At 37.8% G+C, this 18,518-nt stretch overlaps 1 protein-coding gene across 4 annotated transcripts in view; it reads left to right on the forward strand.

The window, feature by feature from the left end:
- Positions 1 to 18,518, forward strand: part of ncor2 (nuclear receptor corepressor 2) — a 120,351-nt gene that overhangs the window by 60,304 nt on the left and 41,529 nt on the right. For all 4 annotated transcript variants that reach the window (XM_065247363.1, XM_065247365.1, XM_065247364.1 and 1 more), the window contains exons 7-16: positions 2,542 to 2,598; positions 3,777 to 3,829; positions 5,760 to 5,826; positions 6,164 to 6,336; positions 6,441 to 6,531; positions 8,215 to 8,393; positions 9,722 to 9,776; positions 9,908 to 10,006; positions 14,681 to 14,814; positions 18,038 to 18,195. In XM_065247363.1, the coding sequence (XP_065103435.1) occupies positions 2,542 to 2,598; positions 3,777 to 3,829; positions 5,760 to 5,826; positions 6,164 to 6,336; positions 6,441 to 6,531; positions 8,215 to 8,393; positions 9,722 to 9,776; positions 9,908 to 10,006; positions 14,681 to 14,814; positions 18,038 to 18,195 (1,066 nt within the window). The remainder of the gene's footprint in view (positions 1 to 2,541; positions 2,599 to 3,776; positions 3,830 to 5,759; positions 5,827 to 6,163; positions 6,337 to 6,440; positions 6,532 to 8,214; positions 8,394 to 9,721; positions 9,777 to 9,907; positions 10,007 to 14,680; positions 14,815 to 18,037; positions 18,196 to 18,518) is intronic.

The raw sequence follows: 18,518 nt of genomic DNA on the forward strand, positions 1-18,518 counted from the left end.
ATATTAAACTGACACAGTATGTTAAACATCACCATCACCAATATAATTATTCTATTGCAGATTTAGACTATTCATTGAACTCTTAGGGTATCTAAATATTCATATTCAATTACTACAGAGTGAGATACTAGTGAGCGACTACTATGTGTGTCATGCAGACTACCAGTCAAATGCATAGACCAATTTCGAGTAGACGTCACAGTTACGTCACTGCAGAAAAACAGTGGAAATGAATTGGACACGAGTGAAACGAGCAAGATAACTCACTAGAAAATGTCCTGTGGTGCTGTCGAGTGTCAGAATAGGAATGCCAAAAAAGATGACCTTCATTTTTATAAAATACCATCGTTGAAGACACGATTTGAAGATAAACGTAGGTGTTTATGTTTGCAATAAGCCCTTAAACGGACAGACTGGAGTGATGAAATCATCTTGAAATCTTTTAATAGTTAGAATAGAAAATAAGTAGAGAAAATATCCGGTGTTCTGTCGAAGTCTGTTCCCTCTATGTGTTTCTTATAGCATTTTTTTATACTGAAAAAGCAATAATATTTAAAAAAAATTATATTTCATAATTTTTTTCGTTTTAAATTATTTTTTTATTTCCTTATATCTTAGCTTATGTCTTCTTCCTGTTTGTTCTTGTTTACATACTTAATAAATATATATAAATATACCCCCCCCCCCCCCCACACACACATGATGTAAAGTGTTATTAATATATAAACAGGCCTATGCATATTAATTTGTATGTAAACATAATAGTTTTATAATAGTTTTTGAACAAACACGTAGGCTATAAATATAAGGAAGAAATAATATAAAACAGGAAAATTATGAAATTTTTAATAAACGTTATTATATAGAAAACATGATAATATTGCTTTTATATGTACTTTAGCCATTCAGACTGTAAAAATAATTGATTTAGCAAAAAAGAACAATACATATACATTACATACATGCATATCAGTAGCCAAGCCATTTATTTATCTAAAAAAGAAACGTAACTTGATTAAAACGCTATAAGAAACATTGCACCAAAGGGAAACGTAGTGGAATCAGATTTCGACAGAACACCGGATCCATAAAAATCACGGTTTCTGCAACCAGTTAGGCTCCGCCCACAAAAAAACGTCATCTCTGTTTGCAAACACTAAAGTGGTCTATAGTCTTAATTTTAGAATAAATGTAAGTCTCCAAACTATAAACCAACACGTATGGAAGCATGGGAATTATGTAGTGTGTAACTTCTACACATGTTCGTCTTCTACAAAGTCATTTCAAACTAATTTATATAATTTAGGCATAAATCAAATGGACTGGATTAGGACTGTAGAAGATTACTGATTCTGTTTCTAAAGGCCGGAGAATATATATTTTTTTTACGTGCAACGCAATGCTTTATGCGACCCTTAAAGGGACTTTGTAGAAGGGTCTCTTGACAGAAATGCAATTTAATATACATATCTATATTATCAGTATTACCTTTAAAAGTCTGTAAATGGCCTCTATATGTAATTTGTCATGATTGGCTGTTGATTTAAAATGTGAAACCTACCAGTGGTTTTCAATCTTGTCCTAGGGGACCGACAGCTCTGCATATTTTGTATGTCTCCCTAAACTGACACACCCAGTTCTGTTCATGGATATCTCCCTTAATGAGCTGATGATCTGAATCAGGTGTGTTAGATAAGGGAGACATGCAAAATGTGCAGGGCAGTGGGTCCCCTAGGACAAGATTGAAAACCACTTGTGTAGTTCATGCTATTGTTCATCAATATGGAGTATGTTTGCTGAATACAGTGTATGCACTAAAATGTAAATGTGGGCGGTACTGGGTGTACATTAAACGCTTGAATAAGTAACACAAATAAATAAATCAACAGGCCTGAAATATCAATGTGGGTTGAAATAATATTATTATGTGAAGAGAAAAAAACTGTGGTGTGATAAATGAGGTATGAAATTGGCAGAAATGTGTAGGAAATTGGTTGCGTAAGACAACTGTAAATTATGCAGTTTAGCACAATTTGGCCAATCAGAATCAAGTATTCCAGAGAGTCACAGAAACAATGTACTGGTCGATGCATAAAAAATCGTAAAAGCATAATTTGGCTGTAGAAAGTGTTATATTGATCTCAGAGTAACATGATAAATAATAAGATTTTTTTTTTCAGAGAAATACTGCTTTTCTTAACTTTGTGTGCTTGGAAGAAAAGGTGTTTTCACACCTCTCCGTTTACTGATTGTGTCACTATGTCCATTTTTAGGCTCCATGCTTTTCTTTTCATCTCTCAGCATAGGTTTTTCATTTATTTATTTTCTGCAATTGGATCCCCAGCGATCTTTCTCTCCCATGTCTCTCTGGGAAATGGGTATTGTAGATGGCATTGGGCAGTGACTGTCGTCTTCTGAGGACTCTAATAATAGTACATCACTTATACACTCAGTCGTTTATGTGTGCACCGGAGAGAGGTGAGGTGTGTTGCCGTGGTGATGTGCTGCTGACATATGCTATTGCGTGTGTATTTTGAACAGAAAAAGGCAGAGGAAGCTCATCGGATCCTAGAGGGACTGGGACCCCGAGTCGAGCTGGTGAGTCCACATTTCTCCTTTATTCTCATCCCTTCTGCATTTCCTGTTCTTCCTTTCTTCTCTCCTGCTGGGAATATTTTTATTTGTTCAATGGCTACTGTGGATCCCATAACTCTTCCTGCTGTGTTTTCTTGCTCAATTTATCTCAGCATTTCCGATATAGACACATAGTTTAGCTATTTTAATGTGCAGCTGTAATAAATAATGCCCGCTTACACTAACAAAGTAAATCTTTAATAAGTGAATAAGTGTCAGTTCAGCTCATATACTTGCACATTTGCGATGTTTTAATTGAACAACAAAATAAGACTCGTTGTGTCATGTCGTATCCTGTGACATCACTTGTCTATGTATATAATATGTCATAGCATATGTACATACTTTTTTCATAGTATTATTTAAAGAGGTTAATTTTAATAAGACTAGCTTTTCTTTTCAGAACTTTTTCAGTTTAATTGACAGGATATATGACACACTTCTCTTTTCTGATATAAAAATTTTTGTAAGTAAGGTGAAATTGTTTTTTGTGTGTGGATTTTTGTGTTGCTCTTGGACCAGTTGTCATATTGCCATGCAGTCATTTTAAAGCCGTGTGTATATACTTTTATAGCTCTTTATTTTCTCTTTTGTCACTGTAAATATTTTTGCACTGGGATTCACAAGATTGGTTTACTTAACTCTGTTCCTTCAGCAATTGCAGCCCCTTAGTCACCATGTCCGAGGTATTTGTAAGTCATCGGGAGTAATGCTCGCTGTTGTAACACAACCTTCATTGTGTGAAATATAAACTCGGTTGACCGTGTGTGTGTTACACTACTGCCTGTTTGTTTACAACATGGCTGTTGACCACATGCAGAAAAGCTTGGCACAGCATCTATTGGATTAGAACCAAACAGACCAACAGACCAGTTGGACTGCAGTCTTATAAGAGACATACTTCAACATCTCTTTTGACATATGGACATCTTGAGATGAATCCAACGTGTGGTGATGATAGCAAAAGCTTTTAAATGTTGTATCCAACAAGAATTTTTTGTTACCATGCTTGGCAAAAAAATTGGAGCAGTGGAAAAAGCGAAGTTCTCCCAGAGCTGGGATGCCTTTGTGACCGCAGAGCCTGTGTGAAACTAAACTCTTCTTCTTTCATCTCTCATGTTTGCTTCTTTCTCCCCATACAGCCTTTGTACAACCAGCCGTCTGATACCAAACAGTACCATGAGAACATCAAAATGTGAGTAGGCCTCTCTTCTTCAAAACTGTAAACAACATCCATTGACTGCTATACAGATCTCTAATTGTGCATTTACACCAACCGCGTTTCAGGCATCAAAATCGTGTATCAAAATCGCCTAGTTTGCATTCGCGCGTGTAGAGCGGAGTAGACGCGCGGAAAAAGCAAGCATTTGATGCAAAAATCCGCTTCTTGTGGGAGGGGCAAGTGCTATGCGGTTGTCTGTTTGCAAGATAACTTATGTTGATTGTGCATTTATCAAGAGAGTTACCAGTTTGTATTTGGTAAACTTACTATAGAGGGAAAATAAATGGCTCGGGTCGATAAACGTCACATGACTCAAAAGTGAAGTGTGTATTACAACACACCAGGTTGCCCAAAGTCCTCACTGACACTCTTCCAAGCGAGGTCCTTTTTATTCCTGTCTCCTCTATAGAAATAAGAACTTGTGTCGTATAGCTCCGGGTGACTGCTTCGGACAATATCAAGCGTTGGTTGAATGAGTGACTCCGGGCGGGGGCTGCCACCACAGCAGCAAGCGTGCTCCTGATCGGTTAATGCGGCGCGAAATTCCGCCAAAGTTCAAATTTTTCAACTCGGGTGTTATCTGCGAATTCATGCACAAGAAAAAATTCACAAAAAGCTCTATTCGCGCGTACCGGCCGCAACGCTCAATTCGCGCCTTTTGCGCAAGCTAGACGCGCGAATGAGACGGTAACGCATATTCCGCACCGCGCCAACACCTCTTCCCCGCTGCGGGACCTCCAGACGCGCGTCAACGGGTCTTCACATTGACTTAACATTGAAATCACTCACGCTTCACGTCTCTACCGCGGTTGGTGTAAATGCAGCATTAAGCTTCACCAAATACATTCATGCATAATTCCACCTCAACTACTTCACTATTCAGAGGTGTTGAGCGATTAAACTGAGATCTAGACAGATGTTAAGGCCAATTACTTTTTAAACGTTATATTTCCTTTGATGTTTATTTCACTCGCAGAGTTTTAGCTTCTCAAATCATCTTAAATTTTTCTTCTGGCTGTTTTAATTGCTCTTTTGGCTTTTTTGTACACCATCCCCAGAAAGAGATCAAAGATAGAGAGAGGCAATATAGAGTATACACATTTCAGCTGTCTTTTGATAAGGCACAATTGAAAGTTGTTTTCACAGAAGTCCTTTATCCACCCCGACAGCTGTGATTGTTGGAAAATGATCTACTCCTCTGACATAACCGTGTAGTGATATGATAAGCGTTCGTGCGGCTCATGGCTGTTGAGAATGTTATGTTAAGGTCTGAATTGTGGATGTTAAACAGCAGCTAATCCTGCAGCCATCTGCTGCATAATGCAGTGCCATCTCTGTACCTAGACACCTAATCTCACCCGTGCATGTAACTTACATCAGCTGTTTAAACAGATCCTGCCAAGTTCACAAGTAATCTAGTAACATCATATCCCACTTTTAGAAATCTCAGTAACATGCTGTTATTTAAAAATCATGTTTTCCTCTACGAACAGCATGTAGATCTAAACACAGGTTATGTCAGATTAAAGATCGGTAGTGTCCTGTGACTGTGACCTTATACGGAAGAGACGTGACAGATTAGATCAATAGTGTCTGCTCGAACACATTCAACCACATGTACTACACCACAAAAGCAATCTGGTTGAATGCGTTTTCGACTGGTGTTTAGCGCCGTCCACTTGTGATCCAATCGATGAAAACGCATCTGTAAACAGCCCATAAGTGAGGTACGCAGTACCACCTATTGTCTGTGAACTTTGTAGTAAGAGACAGGGAGGCCAGAAATTAATCCGTATGGTGGGAATCAATCCGACCTATGTAGCTCCCGTGAATAGGTAGACGCCATCGACTTCCGTATTGTAATGTATTTTCAAGTGAAACTGAATTTCATTTTCCATTACAGAAATCAGGCAATGAGGAAGAAGCTCATTCTTTATTTCAAAAGAAGAAACCATGCTCGCAAACAGTGGGTAAGTAATAGCACCCAATACTCCCAGCAACCAACACTGGGGCTGTCTGTGCCTAAATATGATGCGCTTCAGTTTATTATTAAAAGCTCAGGTTGGAAACTTGATGTAACAGACAGTAATGAATAATCAACTGAAATTAATCCTAATAAGAGATATTAATTAAACCAAGCATGGCTGTTCATCAATCCCAGCATGCCACCCTCCTACGCAGATCATTTTGGACATCAAATGTGTGTTTGAAAGCTCTAACATGCCTGTGATGTACAACAATGCTCTTTAAATTTGTAAACTTGTACATTTTTGCATTTATCTTTATTGTGTCTGCGTGTGCATTTAGGAGCAGAAATTCTGCCAGCGCTATGATCAGCTAATGGAGGCCTGGGAGAAGAAAGTGGAGCGCATCGAGAACAACCCACGCCGCAGAGCCAAAGAGAGCAAAGTGCGGGAGTACTACGAAAAGCAGTTCCCCGAGATCCGTAAGCAGAGGGAGATGCAGGAGCGCATGCAGACGTAAGCAAACACAGCCTTGAGCACCAGACACCATGACTGCCGTCGAAAGATCACACGTGTGGTTTTATAGTCTTGTGCTGACGGAAACATGTTTGTGTTTACAGTCGAGTGACTCAGAGGGGAGGGGGACTGGCATCAGCAGCCCGCAGCGAGCATGAGGTTTCGGAAATAATCGACGGCATCTCTGAGCAAGAGGTATGACGGTTTCTTTATTTTAATTGTTCCCTTGAACTTTTCCCATTGGGTTTTTCTCCTAGACGGTTTTTTTCAACCCGTAGGAAGTCAGCTGACATTGGCTTAACTTAGAACTTTCTTCTATACATTTCATCATTACTACGTTTGCTAGTATGGGTTAATCTTAGCCGCTTTACTCTGCTTCTTATGTTGTCCTCCCTTTTTTAATTTCTGTGTTTTCTCCTGCTTTTTTAATGTAAAGCAATTAAACAATTGTGAAAAGCACTATATAAATAAAATTGAATTTAATTAAATATATAATTGTCATTTTGACAATAAATATCACAAAGTTTTGGGCCTCAATATATACATTTATATTGCAGGAAGGTGATACAAATTAAAGTGTCATACACTTTTTTTCAAATTCATGACCCTTGTGCTGCTAACACTTTGCTCTGCCAACCTCAGAGATGCAAATTCTTTACCTTTGGGTGAAAATTCTTCTTAATAAAATCAAAATAGGTCACCTACAGGATTTACATAGATCTAATGAGAGTGTATAGGGTCAGGTTAAATGTATTATGTCGTCCACACAGCAGAACTTAATATAGACAGTGATCATACAAGGGTAAATAATGGACTGTGTTTGGCTGTTGCGTTCATGTCTTGTGTCTTTTGCGTTTTGCAGTGCATGCAAAAACTACAAGAGCGTGTTTTAAGACCCAAAGATGCATTCTGTTTGAATCGCCCTGAAAGAGACTGCTGAATGTGCTTGCGTTTGTACTGCCTTTACTTGCTATTAGAGTTAGCGTAAATACGAGTTTCCAAAGGAAAAATTGCACATGAACGCCCTGATGTCATGTTTACCTGGGAAGTTTGGAAATAATTTTGAAACCCACATTTCGGAGATAGGCGCTTATTACTATATGTATACGGCTATACTGACAGAGTTTGATGTAAGCATTAGAAATCATTTTTGGACTTTTTTAGATTTTCAATATTTACAAAACAAACAAACAAGAATTCGTACAATGCAGCTTTTCACAGTGTCAATGTAATATTTAGTTCCTGTTTGCGTTTTTTTTTCTGTTGGTCTAACATGAGGGTTTAAATTACTTTTTCACAAGACACATGCAAGTGAGAACCTGGCGTCCTCTTTACTTTCCCAAAACATAATAAGGAATATTTTGATGAAAATACCTGAAACTATTTGAAGAACAGCGATGTAAATATGCTTATAGACATTTCCTGGAATAGCATTTGTAATGGTTTTTCTTCTGTGGCACAAATGGAGTTTCTGCACGAGAGCGCCATCTGGCTTTTGGATGTTGCAGCATTTCACAGTTATTCATTAAAATGTATTCATTCAGAAAATGCACATTTGCACGATTAATCGTCCCAGCCTTAAAATCAAATAGTAATTATAATAATAGTGCCCTGAAGCGTACTATTGAGCATGTAGTATGGTGGTTTCTCGTTTGTGCTTTTTCCAGACAGACACAAACAAGTGATTTGAAAACCCAACGTCTGTTGCAAAACCTGTGAGGTTTTGTGGCTCATGCATTTCCTAAACACAGTAACACGATGCAGCGGCCGCATATTTGCTGACTGTCACCTCTCTCCTACATTCCCGTTAGGTTTCTCGGTTTCATTTAACATTTTTTCCTTTCATATTTGCTACAGCCTCTTTATTTCTCTCTGCAGAACACAGAGAAGCAGATGCGTCAGTTAGCCGTGGTTCCGCCCATGCTGTTTGATGCCGAGCAGCAGAGGATAAAGTTCATCAACATGAACGGCCTGATGAGCGATCCAATGAAGGTCTACAAAGACAGACAGGTCATGAACATGTGGAGCGAGCAGGAGAAAGACACCTTCCGGGAGAAGTAGGTTTAGCGCTTAGCTTGCTTCACCATGCTTGTGCATTTTACGTAAAGGAGAGACCTGAAGGAAACATACTGTTAGCGTTTTTGTCACCGGTTGAGTCTCCTTTTACACTTGGCCTGATTGTGTGATTTTGAAGAAACAAGTTGTTGTGCAATGCATGCTGCACATGATGTGTTCATTTTTATAATTGCAACTTTATATCTTGTATTTGTGATGTAATTTCTCTTGCGATTCAGATCTTGGGTCCGTTTCCTTACTTGTTGCCTGAGATCGAAAAACTTGTACAGTTATGCTAACTCTGTCCAGACCAAACCCTGTAGTGTAAAAACGACCTCAGTAACCTCAGCTCCCATTTACTATGACACAGTGCCGCTGCGTAGTTTTGAGATGACTAGCATCAAAGTTTGATTTTTAGCCATTAGTTTCACTATTATTTCAATCTTTCACATGACCTTATATCAAGATTATGTTTTCACTGTATGTTCTAAGATGATTTTATGTAGAAAACAGTAAATCTTAAAAAAAAAAACAGGGTCACATATGTGCTATACCTTGTTTCCGTCTCAAACATTTATGCCAATACTGTCCCAAACTGCAGAATTTGACAGGAAAGAGAAGTGAGAGAGATCTTGTCTAGTCTAATTTGTTAGCGTTACCTTTACTAAGGAATATTGATTTTTTGTTAACTAAAATTACACATTTTTAGAAATGAAAATCATCTTAAAGTTTAATGGGACACTCCACTTTTTTTGAAAATATACTCATTTTCCAGCTCCCCTGGAGTTAAACATTTGATTTTTATCGTTTTGTAATCCATTCAGCTGATCTTCCGTTCTGGCAGTACCGCTTTTAGCATAGCTTAGCACAATTAATTGAATCTGATTAGACCATTAGCATCACGCTCAAAAATGACGAGAGTTTCGATAATTTTCCCGTTTAAAACTTGACTCTTCTGTAGTTACATTTTGTACTAAGACCAATGGAAAATTAAAAGGTTTGATTTTTTGGGGGAGATATGTCTAGGAACTATACTCTTATTTTGGCATAATAATTAAGGACTTTGCTCGTGTAACATGGCTGCAGGAGGCGCAATGATATTACGCACTGCCCAAAAATAGTCCCCTTGGTAACTTTCAATAGCTGGGGACTATTTTTGGGTACTGTGTATATCTTGGGGAGCTGGAAAATGAGCATATTTTAAAAAAAAGTGGAGTGTCCTTTTAAGAGCGACTGCATTAGTTTCAAGTTTTTAAATGGTTATTAGCAAAATATAACGTTTGAAGGTTGTTTGTTCGGTAACACAGATTTTTCTCTCTACCCTTTGCAGGTTTATCCAGCACCCGAAGAACTTTGCCCTGATAGCCTCCTTTCTGGAGAGAAAGGTACACCTGTGTCCTGTGTATTAATACTATCACCTACGGCTCATTGTTTCCACTGCAGCCTGTGTAGACCACATGTACTGTATATGATCAGAGCAGATGAGTTGAGAATAAGCTGTTTTGTGTCTGTGCAGACGGTGGCCGAGTGCGTCCTTTTTTACTACCTGACTAAGAAGAATGAGAACTACAAGAACATTGTTCGAAGGAACTACCGCCGCAGAGGCAGAAGCCAGGTGAGACTACATCTCCCAGCATGCTCTTTTCTAATGCTGTATTTTATTCAAGAGAATTCTGGTTTATATCTCCAAGATCATCTGATCATATAGACCGTCTATAGTCTGATCCAGGACCATGTAAAGAAACAAAGTGACAGTGATAAAATGACAAATACACTTATTGGCATGAAATCCTTTATTCATATTTTATTGAAGATTGATTGTTAATCATTAAAGGGATAATTTACCCAAAAATAAAAATTCAGTCATCATTTTCTCATCCTCATGTTGTTCTAAACCTGTATGAATTTAAGCACAAAGCTGATTGTAACCATTGACTTCCATAGTAAAAAAACAAATAATATGGAAGTATTGTAATAAATGATGATGAAGATATTTTGATAAATGATGGTAAGCACACAGTGTACCCATTGAATTACATCATATTTGTTTTTCTTACTATCGAAGTCAATGGTTACAATTAACTGTGTGCTTACCATTATTTATCAAAGTATCTTCTTCATCATTTATCACAATACTTCCAAAATATTATTTTCCTACTATGGAAGTCAATGGTTACAATCAACTGTGTGTTTACCATCATTTTTCAAAATATCTTCTATTGTGTTTATCAGAAAAAAGAAACTCATACAGGGTTAGAACAACATGAGGATGAAAAAAATTATGACACAATTTTCATTTTTGAGGTGAATATTTCTCTAAACTGGGTGCTGCTATGTATATTTAACATCATACATTATTATCTTGGGCCATAGATGGTAGATAAGTAGAAGTTTTAAATTTGATGGCCATTCGGTTCTACTTTTATGCAAAAAAGATGAAAGGTAACTTGGAGTTAAATGGAATGCAGTGTTAAACCTGAAAACACTGAATGCTGTCTAAAGCAGTGATTCGATCCGATATGCTTTAAGCTCAAATAAAAATGTTTCACTAATAATTTTATATAAAATGTTTTTTTTTTATTTCAATTGTGCTCGCTCCATCTCAAGGTGCTTGTCAACATAACAGCAAAATCAAAAGGAATGGTGGATGTAGAGGGTTGGGGGGGTCCCAGATTGTCGTATATGTACGTGGGGGGGCCCAAGGACAAAAGGGTTGGGAACCACTGGTCTAAGGTATTGCACTGTATTAAATATGCATATATACTATATATATATATTTTTTTATCCCTTCTTGTAGCATATAGGATAATAATGTTACGTCAAGTCATTCTTCTGTTTAATGAAAGCATATGTTCATGTTATCAATAATAAATCAGTGGGATACTAATGAGTCTATTACATGAACACACCTCAAAGTGAGCTCAAACCACATGGCACAATTATCCAGCTTGATCCCTGTTGGGAGTTCATAATGTTTCTCTACAGCTTTCTGCCCACCTCACTTTAACACACGCTCATTTATTTCTGTGTGTTTGTGATGCAGCACTAAACGAGATGAAGTCACGATGCTGTTGCTTTGTGAGCACGTGAAATGTCTGTGTTTTGAGAGATAGCAGGCATTTAAATAGTTAGAATAAGAGCTTTGTGCGTGTGTTGCCAGCAATAATAGTCGACTCAATAAAAGCCAATAGAATAATGAGCACACAGCCCAAACACATTTGTTTTACTGGTCTTCTGTTGCCGAAACGGTTCTGTTCAGGTCATTAAATATCACCTGATCTCAATTGGCTCGTGTTAAGATGCTCTCAGCCAATACCATCACAACAGAGAGAGAGAGAGATAGAGAGACAGAGATAGAGCAGTACATGGAGGTGGGTCTGATTGGGAGAGAGAAAGAGAGAGCAAGAACAAAAAAAAATTGACATATAGAAAGGAAGTTACTTTATGGTTGAGTGCATCTGTATATGTGTGTTTTACTGTGAATGAATTACTGTGAATGTATGTGTTTGTGTGTGTATAGTGCAGTAAAGAAAGATGTGCACATTTGATAGGATGTGTGATTGAACTGTTCTTAGAAATAAAGCCTAGTAATTTTCCTCTTATATTCCACTTATATTTAACCTCTCGACGCGCACTAATTCGTGGGTGGGATGACATCAGTTGTTTTTAACGCTGCTAACAATATCTATATTGCCTAGTGTCTACAAACATTAATAATATTAATATTACTTTACATCGTTTAAAAGGTCTACGGGTTTAGCATCAGTGTATGGTCTCTGTTTTGAGATACAGATGCTCTAGCATCATAAATGTAGTATTTTGAGACAGAAGTCTGGATGACAACATCCAAAATATAAACGGGAATTCTTACTTTTGTGTTGATATAACAATCGCGAGTCGAATCCAGTCTGTTTCAGATGTGTTAATAACCCATGAAAACCGTCTAATAGAATACATCCAATGACCATTTTTGTCCACAAATGCGTATAATCTGTGAAATATAGATAAATAGTGCTTTGTTTACATCAGGTTTCGCATGAACGTCTTGTAATAGAATATAATATAGACGGTTTCAGCAGTAACAACATAAACAAGCGGCTGCCGCGGTCCGCACGTAACTTCCAGTAAACTCCGCTAAGAATAAATAACAACAACGTTCTTTAAACGTAGTTTATTTATATAACATGCAAAAAAACCAACACATAGATTACCTAGGAAACCAAAACATTTGTTATTTTCGATGAGGCATTTGTTCAAGAGATCAGTTTAGCAACTAGTCAGACCATTAAAAAAACGAAACCGGAAGTAAAGTTCGGATCCAGACGTGTATCGGGTCAGCGCACGTCCGTCCGATGAAACCGTCTATACAATCTGAGGACTATTTAAACTGTAACACTGTATATGAGATTACACTTTAGGTTCCGCTAAACACGTGAACCCGCGTTAAAGTTTGTTTTTAAAGTAGGTGGGAGTAAAATACATAATATCCAAACAGCACGTCAAAAATCGTGAAGTCATCTGACTCGCTCGTTTCTCCAATGACTTAATGGAAAATATTGATAGACAGAACGTGTAGCCAGTTAGATAACAAATCCAACGATTTTTGTGTGACGTTTTATTTCCTGATGAGGAAACTGCATTTTATATGCTAACATAAGGATAAATAATAAGAACGAATGTGTATGCATGTAAACAAAAGACTTTTATTTTGGGGCTGACTGGCACTTAGAAAAGGCACTAGTCTTACAAAAACCCTTGCAAGAACATCATTTTTGGGCCTATTGACCTCAAACGTGAGACATAACTTCTTTAGATTTGTGTCTTTGGGATTATTGCATTTCTAGGTTTATGGCATTAAAGGTGACCTAGAATGATTGAACGGGGTATTTATCCTTGTTCTGTGATGTGACATGTAGACAAAAACTTTTTGGTTTGGGTCTGTAATGCCTTAGAAGCTTCCTAAAAACCTCTCTCAGATAGCTCTATTAGGGTGGGGGATTTTAAACAAGTGTTTTTGCATCTATTTGGCTCCCCCTACTGGCTTAACTTGCAATCTTATTACTGATTGGCTGACTTTGCTGCCACTCTAAAAATGTAGCCAATTATTTTAAAGTGGAGGGGCAGTGAGATGCCTGTGATGTCATAAGCATACATTTTTCAGATTGGGCCGTTTTCTGGCTGACATTTCTAAAAGAGGAAGTTCTATGAGACTGAGATGTTTAGCATGTCTACAAGTTTTTGTATGTTTGTGAATGCGGGTAGACTACCATTATTCAAAAAGACAAGGTAAAAATGGTTTTTCATTCTCTGTCCCCTTTAAGCGATGCCTTTTTTAAATTGTTTTCTATGGGCAGTGAGTGTTTTGCACCCTGTTTATGCTGTGGTTTTGCAGCTAAAAATGAATTAATAAAATTACCACTGATATCAGGAATTTAAGTTACTGACTAATAGCCTTTTTATTGCCATTCGAGTGAAAATAATGAACCTAAACATAAGAGCCTTATAAAAAAATGTGTGTGTGTGTGTGTGTGTGTGGATATATATATAAGGTACTATGAAGCTGTGTAGCTCAGAGGCAGAATCAGGGCCCAGATTCACTTTCTCTCTCCTACACTCTTGTACTCCATCGATCTCTCTTCCTCTCCGTATTTAGTCCTCTCAAATTCTTTCCCCTTTTATCCTCCTTTCATCCATTTTCCCTTTCACACCAGCTGTAGTCAAGCGTATGCTTTCTGTCCTGACAAATACAGATGACTTATGCTGCCTCATAACTCAAAATGAAATTTTTCTATGAAGGAAAACTCGCATACACAGACGTGAGAACTAGGTGATGGGGCCACTGCTTCCCCCTTAAAAATGCATTTTTTTCTTCTGTTGAAGCAACATGTTCTTCTTACTGTGTGAATTTAAAGTAACATGATTTATAGTGAGATTTCTTGGTGCTGCTAACTAGTGTCTTTTCCTGTCAAACCTTGTAAGCTACCTAGACTTTAAAATGTAGCCAATGTTTTTGGATTAAACCTTAAGGTATTAGCCATCAGGGCCTTAGAGGGAAAGGATCGCAGGTTTTTGTGACTTGCTTGTTGACAGTGTGCGTTCACAACACAGCAGAAGTTTACAGGAAACTATGCAGAGCTGTGACTTTTCTTTAAAAAGTCACAAATATTTAAAGCACATTCATCTTTGACCGACACTGTTTGACATGTGTTTTTATCTTAAGCGTCCATCAGAAGTGTTAACAGGAAGTGATGCATTTAATGTTGTATTCATTAATTGGCTGTGCCCACAGAACAACCAGCAGGCACAGCAACAGGTGAACCGCAACAGCCAGGAGGAGAAAGAAGAAAAGGAGAAGGAAAAAGAGAAAGAGGCGGAACGTGAGGAGGACAAAGTGGAGGGAGACGACAAGGAGGATGGAATAAAGTAAGTCTTTCTGTCTGGTTTTTTTCACCTTTTCTCTCTCTCTTTTCAGCAGCGGCTCTGTGATTTAGCTTAACTAGAGAAAGCACAGTTATATAACCAGCAGGTGGAAAAGCATTTTGCAGACTTGCCACTCATCACTAGTGTTAAAATCCTTCGACTTGGAGCTCTTGTAGCCCCTTGCATCTCGCAGGCTCTGGGCTAAAACTGTCCAACCTCGACGTGATAGTTTCCTGGAACAATGGCTGTATCGAGATGCAGATTCTGTGTCAATTCAACCTAAATTTGGAAGGCGTTAGCTGGCGAACAGTAATGCACTCACAGGTGCACACTATATTAAAGTACTCCAGGGAGTATAAATCTTAACTAAATCTGTGTATTCAGCAGTACTGTAGGGTGTGATCAGGGCACATTAGCTTTGGCCCAAATACACTGCCCTGAGTATATACCCCAGCATGTCATCTATACATTAAAGGTGTACTTTAAGCAGTCTGTGCTTTCCTTACGCTCTTCTCCAGCACATCTCACAGCTTGCAGGCACAGCTGGTGCTGCTATTTTAAGTATCTTTATCTGCAAGATGAATATTGTGCAGGTAAGATAAATGAGGGTCTCCTCATCTCGCTGCCACTTCTTTCCAGTGTGCCGTACTGCTGTAGGGGAATGATGCACAGAACGTATTGTGTGCGCACAGGTGGCCATAAACCTATTTTTGCAGGGTGTTTTGTTAATAATTGGTATGTCAATTTAAGAAGTTTAATTTTGTATTAGGGATGCTCATAACTGTTTACATCAGGGGTCTCCAACGTTTTTGTAAGCAAGGGCTACCACAATGGATAAAACAATGTGCTACTTTTTGGATATAGTTTACTCAAAATCTTTTTGTTTTACTTGTTGATTTTATTTGATTTTACTTGTTTAAATGTTTTATCAATGTTTAAAATGTTAACATACATCAAAGAAGCCAAGTTAAAATAAAAAATATGTAATACATTAATATTAAAGTTGAAGCTTTTAGTAGAATGTGCTTTGGCGGGCAACCTGGTGCCCACGGGCGTCATGTTGGAGACCATTGGTTTACATTAAGCTCTGATTTTCATTGTTGAATCATTCAAGAGACATCAGGAATCAAAACCGTAAAATTGCAATGATTAATCACAAATAATTGTTTGCAGAATAAAGTTTTTGTTTACATTTCATATATGCTTGTAATGTGTATAATAATTATGTATAAATACACACACATGCATGTATATATTTAAGAAATATTCAAGTGTATATACATTTTTATTAGTGCTGGGAAAAGATTAATTGTGATTAATCGTATACAAAATTAAAGTGAATTTTGGCATAATATATGTGTGTGTATTGTGTGTAATTATTATGTATTTAACTACACACACGTACATTTTTAAAATGTATATATAATATAGAATATATAAAAATATAAATAAATATATATATACACATGTAAATGTTTCTTAAATACATACATGAATGTGTGTGTATTTATATATATATACATTATAATTACACACAGCACAAACTCATATATTATGCCAAAAATCACTTTCATTTTGTATGCGATTAATCACGATTAATCTTTTCCCAGCACTAATAAAAATGTATATACACTTGAATATTTCTTAAATATATACATGCATGTGTGTGTATGTATATGTAATTGTTATACACAATACACACACATGATGTAAACAAAAACCTTTTACTCTGCAAACGATTAGTGTTTAACCTGTGTACTACGGTTCCTTTGATCAGTAGGAAGTCCTTATCAATCTAAAATCATTACGTCAAACACAATTATTCAAAAATATTTTTTATTATCATGAAAATACCTGAAATTGTCAACGTCTACCAAAAACGTAATACCTAAGCCTCGGTATCACTTAGAAACATGAAATAAAATGCATTTTAAAAGGTAAGAATCTCAGGTTTTATTAAATCATGTTCCCCTGGCACAAACCACATTTTTTAAAACATTCTCAAATTAATGAAAAAGGATGCCAAATACAAAATGCTGCGCCACGCAGCAGCCGGCAGGAGGTTCAGAGTTGCGCAATGCAGTAAACGGCGATAGATGTAATGTTTCGGCGTGCGGCATCAGGTGGAAATAATTCCTTACATTTTATATAGCGCTTTTCTCAGTACTCAAAGCGCTTTACATATGAACGGGGGAATCTCCTCAACCACCACCAATGTGCAGCATCCACCTGGATGATGCGACGGCAGCCATATTGCGCCAGAACACCCACCACACACCAGCTTATTAGTGGAAGGGAGACAGAGTGATTTAGCCAATTAGTATGAGGGATGATTAGTAGGCCAATGGGCAAGTTTGGCCAGGATGCCGGGGCACACCCCTACTCTTTTTCGAAGGACATCCTGGGATTTTTAATGACCACAGAGAGTCAGGACCTCGGTTTAACGTCTCATCCGAAGGACGGTGCTTTTTTGACAGTATAGTGTCCCCATCACTACACTGGGGTGTTAGGACCCACACAGACCACAGGGTGAGCACCCCCTGCTGGTCTCACTAACACCACTACCAGCAGCAACCTGGTTTTTCCCAAGTGGTCTCCCATCCAAGTACTGACCAGGCTCAGCCCTGCTTAGTTTCAGTGGACAAGCTGTCTTGGGCTACAGGGTGATATGGCTGCTGGCCAAATACAAAATGCATTAATTTGAAAAATGGGTTAAATTGTATATAAATATATTTTTTGTAATTGTTATACACAGTACACACACATGATGTAAACAAAAACCTTTTACTCTGCAAACGATTAGTGTTTAACCTGTGTACTACGGGTCTTTGATCAGTAGGAAGTCCGTATCAATCTAAAATCATTACGTCAAACACAATTATTCAAAATATTTTTTATTATCATGAAAATACCTAAAACAGTTTGAAGAGAGATGTAAATATTCTTATAGACATTTCCTGGAATAGCATTTGTAATGGTACTTCTTCTGTGGCACAAATGGGAGTTTTTACATGAGAGCTCCCTCTGGCTTTTGGATGTGATGGCATTTCACCGTAATTCATTATAATTCATTCATTCAGAAAATGCGCATTTGCACGATTTATCGCCCCAGCCTTAATATTTATATATAGATATATATCGAGAGAGATAGAAATAGATAGAGATAGAGAGGAATAAATTCTATATATTATATAATAATTTTGTTGGTGCTTTGTTTTTATTGTAGAGATGACACCTCTGGTGAAGACGGTGAGGAAAAAGAGCAACCTGTAGCCGTTAAAGGGCGGCGCACCGCAAATAGTCGTGGACACCGGAAAGGACGAGTGACTCGCTCTATGACCAGCGAACAGGAAGAGAACACTTCACCTCTCAATAATGAGCTTGGTAAGCATACTTAATCCTCTAACTTACACATCCACCCTAACGGTACATTCACACAGGGAGCGTAAGCGTTAACGCTTAATGGAAGGCTTGTCTGAAGCGTGGCCAACAGCCAATCACAGTGGCCGCTACACATGCTCCATTCTTCCATAAACGTAATTGGCTGGCTCTGCCTAGGTTATTTGCATAAGGCAATCTGATTGGCTGACGCTCGCGTTGCCGCTTAAAAATTGTGAAATGTTCAACTTCTGCCGCAAGCAACGGCACTGACGTGGCGCCGATGGATCCACAATTCAGTTCGGCAACGCATGACATCACCCATTAAA

This window comes from Paramisgurnus dabryanus, chromosome 11 (assembly GCF_030506205.2).
Source record: "Paramisgurnus dabryanus chromosome 11, PD_genome_1.1, whole genome shotgun sequence".
Classification (NCBI taxonomy): Eukaryota; Metazoa; Chordata; class Actinopteri; order Cypriniformes; family Cobitidae; genus Paramisgurnus; species Paramisgurnus dabryanus.